Here is a 7,782-nt window from a genome sequence, read left to right as displayed (position 1 = left end):
TTTGCCCAACGCTCTGGATGGGGTGAGTGTGGAAGTGTTGCCCGGTGAGAAAATTGGCATAGTGGGCCGTACAGGATCAGGGAAATCCTCATTGTTCCTCGCACTCTTCCGTATGGTGGAGCTCAACCAGGGTCAAATCTTGCTCGATGGGGTCGACATCAGCTCAGTCAGGCTCAGTGACCTGCGGTAAGATTTATTATAGTCACTGTTGGTTTCACACACTTCTATTTTGTAAGCAAAATCCACTGACATTGAAAAGTTTGTTTTATTTTTGTTGTGTCAATAAATTAAACAAGAATGACAGTAAAGAATTTAAGGCCCAAGGTGTTTGTTTACATGCATTTTTTATTTCTCTTTGCTATTTGGGCTTATTGGAACCTAATTAGAATAAAAATCTAAGTATCATCTTTTGACATGATGTACTTTTAGAGAAAAATGATGTCCATATATGTGGACTCGTGGTCCGAATTTACTTAAAACACTTTTTCCTGAATGTTTTTGATGCATATACAACATAGACATTGTTTTAACTTGTTTTGATTCTCAGAGAGTAAAAACAACATTTCCCCCCCATTTTGGACAGCTAAAAATAGAGTTGAGGACATTGGATGACACTGTATGTCTGTAACAAAATATAAAACATTCAAAGTATTTTAAATAGCCACTTAAGAGCTAAAATGTTCTGTCCACGCATGTGGCCACTAAAGGTTATAGAATGCTGGAATAACATTCTGCTAGCAGGAATTAATTGACATTTTAAGCATTTGAGCAAAAGAAACTTTGGTAAAACTTTAAATGAAGCTTATACCTGTAATGAATTCTCTGTTTATAAATGTTTATAATAATCATAACAATTCTATAAATGTATCTATGAAGACACAACAAATTGTATACTTACATTTAGAATAGTATTATAAATAATTACTAGTGATGCATTTCATTTTTTAATGCGCATGTTCATAATACATTATACATGATTCATAAGTATTAGTCAGTCATGATTGTATTTATAAATATTGTAAATAATCAATCATGACAATTTTATAAATAGTCAGTCATGTTTTATTTATTCTGAACTTTAAAAAAACGGTTTGGTTTAGAGTTATGAGTTGGAAGATCAGTTAAATTTACAATTAACCATTTATAAATGCATAGTGAGCATCTTTATATAAAACTAAGATTTGATCTTTAAAAATTTGCATCTTGTTTTCACATTACTTTTAATTAATATATATTTAATAATAAATTATTAAAAATTTTGATTAATAATTAAAGGTATGAGCTTCATAGATAAAGTTAATGAAACTTTTAAACATTTTAAACATTTTTAATTCATTTTAAAATATTTCCTAAGTGCTGTTTTGTGGAAAGAATCTTTTTTCAACACAATTTTAGTAACTAATTTCTGTTGTCTTTTCAATGATGACAGTATATACTATTTTATTAGCTATTTTGCAAGTGTGGTGGAAATTATTCCAAATTTTAAGTTCCTGAATACCGGTAACAGGACAAACAAAGTGAAGTCCACCAAATGTCCAATCCCTTATTCAAAGAACAGCTAATTCATTTACTTCAGTTGAACTGTGAAAACCTCTTCACCCAATCGGTGTGAGCCAAGAGAAAATTATTCCTAAAAAGGCACCTTAGTTTAATAGTATTAAAAGAAACACTGGTTAGGGTTTTAAAAAGGAAACCGCTTTACTCAAAAACAGAAACGCTGCTTTCAGAAATATGCATCCTGTTTGGCTGTTCAACTAGCGAACTGCAGCTGAGATGTAAACAGAGATGTAAACTTTTCCAAAAACAGATATTATTCTACAACATAAGATGCTATTATTCAGTGCCATGTAAAGGCTTAGGTTAAATGGGTTGTCTAGGCAAGCCAGGGTAATTGGGTAAGTTATTGGATAACAGTGGTTTGTTCTGTAGTCAGCTGAAAAAAATACTGAGGGTGCTAAAAATATTGACCTTAGCAGTTTTGACTTTATTTAAAACAAGCGTTATTGCAACAAGACTAAAAGAACTTTGTTAAACAGCACTTGGGGATATTTAGACCATTTCATTGTAGTCATGTCATTGGCCCATGAACATTTCCTGCATGTTATCAAACTATTTCATAACTGTATCAAGAGGCAATTCAATCATAACATAATGTTAAAACAGCTATCATCACATTATTTATCAATATGTGCCTCTTTTTGGATTCTCAGAAGCTCTAGAAATTAAAAACTTAAAAAAGGAAATACGTTGGGACCATTGTTTTTGTTTACATCCCTCAAAATGGTCTATACAAAAAACAATTACAAATTCACAGGAGGGCTAATCATTTTAGTCCAAAGTTCTGCATCCTTTCATACATGAAATTATGGGAGTTTTCCGGGAGAAATAACAAAGCGGAAGGGTGGCGGAAGATGGGTCGTAAATACGGGAAACTCCCGAGTAAAACTGAAGTGTTGGCAGGTTTGGTAACCTTGATAAAGATATGTAACCTTGAAGGACGGATATTAGTTTGAGAAAACCCTCCCCTCCTTGTCACACTCTGCAGCGACTGGTGATTCTGTGTGACTGTCTGACCCTCTTGCAAGAATATAAAATGATCTTTAATGATGGCCAATATCACCACAGCAGACAAGTTTTTAAATATGTCTCTACTTCCCATTTTTAGTCATAAATCTTATTTTTTTTTATCCTTTTTTCTAATTTCGATCTTAAGTAGATTTTGAAACATAAATTTGGTTTCAATTTGTTGTCAATTTGATCGTAAAGGGATAACTTACCCAAAAAAGAAGATATTTTAAAGAAAGCTGGTAATCATTGACTTCCTTATTAAGAAAAATGAATACTATGCAAATCAATGGTTTCAGGTTTCCAGCATATTTTAAAATATCTACTTTTGTGTTAAACAGAAGAAAAACTCATCATGTTTTAAAACAAGTAAAAAGTGATTCAATAATATTAATTATTAAATGAATATTTAAATATCATTATTCAATTAATAATAATTAAATAATACATTTTGGGTGAATTATCCCTTTAAATTGTAATCCTTACAGCAACATCATAAGTATTTTTTGTATTGTTTTTGTCGCCCTCTATAGATCAAAACTGGCTATCATCCCGCAGGATCCCTTTCTGTTCTCCAGCTCTGTGCGAGAAAATCTTGATCCTCACGGTCGTCATCCGGACTACAGACTGCTAGAGGCTCTTGAGCAATGCCACCTTGGAAATGTAGTTCAGAGAAACGGTGAGAGTTCATGAACTTTTGATTGTTTTGTTCAGCTCTTGTTTATCTTCCCTGAAAGGAATTATCTGGGACAGGAGAAAATACTTTCAGGTTTTATATCAATTGAATTGTTTTTTTTTTCTGCTTGTGACAGGTGGCCTGGATTCGGAGGTTGGAGAGAGAGGAAAGTCTCTGTCTGTGGGCCAGAGGCAGCTGTTGTGTCTCGCTCGTGCTCTGCTAACAGAAGCTAATGTATAAAACAATTGTTTATTTAAGGCAACACACTGCAGGTCAATAGGGTAAACAATTATTTTAAAAGATATTACCTTATTTTGCCAGTTGATTGAAATCTTTAAGAATCACAAACATTTTTTTATTACAAATTCTCTAAAATCATGTTTAAATATGCAAATGAGGCAGTGTGTTATAAAACAAGCTCTAATTTGCATTTTTTACTAGTCCAATATATGAATGTTGAAACGAGTCAGGTTCAAAATTCTTGTTAGTTTTTTTACATTACATTTATAGATTTTTTTTCTTTTTTCAGAAGGGATTTTTGGGAATCTCTTTGTATTACTCAATTTTGACCTTATTCTAAAATGCGGAAGTGCGTCTGTTTTCACGATTGTTTCAGAACTTTCGATTCAGTCGCCTATGGGAGAAATGACTAGTAATAATAAACAGCAGAAAACGGTTAAACTACTTGCTCTGCAAACAAATGTTTGCATGACTTTACAGGCCAAGTAGAATAGTATAATAGGAAAATATCAGTTTGCAACATCAAACAGCGAAACGAGCAGTTTTTAATGTCTAAAAATGAATGGAAGTGAATGAGACCGGAAGTCTCGAGCCAGAAAAATAAACTAAAAATTTGCATACTTTCTTTTTAATTAATGTTGTATATAATCGGACGTATTTTGGGCCCTATAATACACCCGGTGCAATAAGGTGCAAGACGTGTATGTTGCGATTTTCAGACCAGCGCAACCTTAATTTTCACATTTTGCACCATGTTGTTTAAATAGTAAATCCACTTGCTCCACTTTGTGGACTCATGGGTGTTCCGGTCTATAAAGGAGGTGTGTCAAGGTGCATTATTGACGCAATGCTATTTTGGAGATATATCCAGCTGCAGACCCGCAGAACCACACACGTTTCAGGCACACACAATCTAGTACACACGATCTAGGCAAACCATATATGGTAACTAACTAACTTCTTAGTAGCCTTATCGCCACCTATTGAATTTCACATATATGGTCCTCATTTAAGTCATATCATTATTATATCGTAACGATCATTTTAACATCTGCAGTTTCTAAACTCAAATTATGTAAATAAAAATAATTGGTTGAACACTAATGACTTTATTCACGTGTCCTCATACACAAAGAAAACGTAATAGACTGTCCAATTGTAGGATTAAGTGTATTAATTCAGTAATTCAGTGTAATTCAGAATATTATCATACTTGGTTAAAATCGCTGTTGTAAATTATAAAAAGCTAACAATAAAGTGTCACATTAAAATAAATTATTAGTTAATCATTTAAACCAGTGGTTCTCAAACGTTTTTCATCAAGTACCACCTCACAAAAATAATTGTCTCTCCAAGTACCACTAAAATGAGCAGTATTGAAATACAGTAGCGCGGTAGGCCCAGTAAAGCAGCTACAACTCTGCACAGTTAAAAAATGTGGCAGATTACATCAGAAATATAGGCTATATGTCATCTATGACATAATATATACATCATTTTTTGATAATTTTTGAAATGTGTGTAGCATGTACATGACATATTTCATTCCTCTGCGTACCACTAGAAGGAAGCATGCGTACCACTAGTGGAACACGTACCACAGTTAGAGAACCACTGATTTAAACTATATATAATATAAACTGATTATCTAATTATAAACTACTAAACTGTAACAACTGTTAGTAACGGTTCATTTGTTTGTAATGCTTAATTTGTTGCAACTATAATTACAACAAATTACCAGTACTTTATGGTTTAAAACAATATATTGCTTACTATAAATTCCTATAGTATTAATGTGGGAAATCATTAATAAAAAAGTTATTAGAAAATTAAGCACATAAATACTATTAAATCACTTGAGTAAAATATTAAAATAGTTTTATACATTTATTACATGAAAAAAGATTTCTATTGCATTTAAAGAAGTATTATTTCCTATATTAACTTTCTGTTATTTCCTTCATTATAAATGAATCCATTATATAAATTAAACCTGTCCAATTTAGATCATTCAGCAAGGCCAGCAAGGGAGTATCTGCTATATTGGCTATGTCAGATAATAAGGACTGATCATCTATGATGACTGATAGAAAACTGTTCTGTCTATTATATTGAATGGCGAACGGAAACAACGCTCCCCATTTACACGTGTTGATCACAGTATTTGTGAAATAATAAACTATTGTTTATTGTGTACAATATTCATTAACAATATATATAAAAATATACTGATGTCGATGTCCGCTAATAACGATAACTTCCGTCACAACCATATATGGTTTGCCTAGATCATATGGGCTGGACTGTGTGTCTGAAAAATGTGTTGTTTCTCGGGCCTGCAGATGGATATTATTGCTGTTTTGAGGAACTGAAATAGACCGCCCTATTGACGAACTAAAAGCTGGTCTAAAGTCCAGTGCAGACGACGTTAGTTATGCGCCTATGCAGGTCCAAAGGCTTACACGTTGCTTAATACACACAGGAGGTAGAGCAATACACAAATATCTTTACATAAAAAAAATTAAAGGATTAAAATGTTACTAAAATTTTCTACATAAATATAAAAAAACACTACCTCCATGCCTTCCTGTCGGGGGGCTTTTTTCAGTTTATTCATGACAATTTGCTTTAGTATAATATTACGTTCATCAGCATTATTTATTAAATGGATATTTATATTTGTTTTAATAAAAACAAGTTTAGATTTGTCCACCAGTCGGATTTTGGAGACGTATGCGTCACTATATGAGGCATAAGAATAGGACGTGTGTTTGGATATAACTCGGTTGTTTGACAACACTTGGTTAATATTGTTCATTTATTTGTTTGCTGGAAATTAGAACTGAATTTAGAAATAGTTTGACAAATCTTTGCGCTTAACAAACTAAATGAAATATGTAGGCTAATGGATGTCTTCAGTAGAGTGTGTACAATACTGTTTCCTTATCTACGAAAGTAAGAAGTAAAAGTAAAGTGAAAGTATAGAGGCCGAATGGAGGAGGCTTGTGCTTTATCCTTGCGCTGCAGATGATTTGTTTTCTTCCTAGTGAAGCGTTCAGTTTCTCCACTTACAATGTCCGCCTTGTAAATAGCAAATGCGCCACGGCGCGACACAACTGACCCTTAAAGGGAATGGGAGATGAGACTCTGATTGGTTTATTCTCAAAACGCACCCATAACTCATTAAGAGAATAAGCAGAACCCTGTTAGACCATGCGCCAGGACGCAAAGCATATTTTTTCAAAGTGGATTCGGACACACCATTAATGCTTTTGCGCCATGCGCTTTGAGCCTACATTGTCAAAATAGAGCCCTGTTTAGACCCCTCCATAAATCAGAAAATACTGCGAACAGCTGGAAAAAAATAACATTATATAAGCATGACCTAAACATTAAAATAACATTAACAGAAACATACAATAAACATAATGCAATGTAGACATGATAAACATAACATAACCGTGACATGACTTACATGACGTAAACAAAGCATTGGCATGACATGATAAACATAATATAGACATTACATAACATGAGTTATGACAAAAGTAACAAATGTAGCATAAACAACATTATCAGATTTTTTTAAAAAGAAAACATGTATGCTAACTGTGCTCTTTTGTATGCTCTATAAAAATGCTTATAATACAAATTTCAATAAAATTCTACAATTAGTTTATGTAAAACGTTAGAAAGTATATAATAATTGAAATCTACAGACACAAATGGATGAAGTGCAACAAAGAAGTGGTGAAAAGTGTATTATTGATTTATATTCCTTTGACTGAAAAAACACTTTCTATAAAAATCTAAACTGACAGGTGCTCGACAAAAACTATATTTGCCTGCAGTGTCTCGCTTTAAAGTACAACATAAACAATTTCAGACAAATGTTTGTAATTCCCTCCTAACTATGAGCTTTATTGTTCATTTCTGCTCTGATAGATTTTATGCATTGATGAGGCCACGGCGAGTGTCGACCAGAAGACTGACATGCTGCTACAGAAAACCATCAGAGAAAAATTCAAGGATAAAACTGTTCTCACCATCGCCCACAGGTCACAATCTTCTTCATCCTTGACAAGAAATTCTTTCATTATTTACTCACATGGTATTCTTAAAACCTAATAGAAATGGGGTTATTTTCAGAACAAATGAAGACATTTAATTCAAATCTATTAAGAGATGTCTGTCTCCATACTCTGACGCTTCAAAACATTCATAAAAATATTTTTAAATAAAAGGTTTGTCTTCTAAAGAGACATAATCATAAAATATATTAGATCAGGGTTGTCAAA

At 32.8% G+C, this 7,782-nt stretch overlaps 2 protein-coding genes across 4 annotated transcripts in view; both read left to right on the top strand.

Annotated features, from left to right (window-relative positions):
- Positions 1 to 7,782, top strand: part of npepps (aminopeptidase puromycin sensitive) — a 302,499-nt gene that overhangs the window by 253,702 nt on the left and 41,015 nt on the right. The window lies entirely within an intron of this gene.
- The window catches only part of abcc10 (ATP binding cassette subfamily C member 10), a 56,203-nt gene that overhangs the window by 45,790 nt on the left and 2,631 nt on the right, over positions 1 to 7,782 (top strand). For 2 of the 3 annotated variants that reach the window (XM_087273308.1, XM_087273309.1), the window contains exons 18-21: positions 1 to 186; positions 3,099 to 3,244; positions 3,378 to 3,475; positions 7,430 to 7,542. The exon at positions 1 to 186 is cut by the window's left edge and continues 68 nt beyond it. In XM_087273308.1, the coding sequence (XP_087129434.1) occupies positions 1 to 186; positions 3,099 to 3,244; positions 3,378 to 3,475; positions 7,430 to 7,542 (543 nt within the window). Of the gene's footprint in view, positions 187 to 3,098; positions 3,245 to 3,377; positions 4,398 to 5,772; positions 5,998 to 7,429; positions 7,543 to 7,782 lie in introns of those variants that run through there. The other variant, XR_015502374.1, reaches the window with a different exon arrangement.

This window comes from Danio rerio, chromosome 11 (genome assembly GCF_052040795.2).
Source record: "Danio rerio strain M-AB ecotype USA chromosome 11, GRCz13ab, whole genome shotgun sequence".
Lineage (NCBI taxonomy): Eukaryota > Metazoa > Chordata > Actinopteri > Cypriniformes > Danionidae > Danio > Danio rerio.
This window is presented reverse-complemented; position numbering and strand designations above follow the sequence as displayed.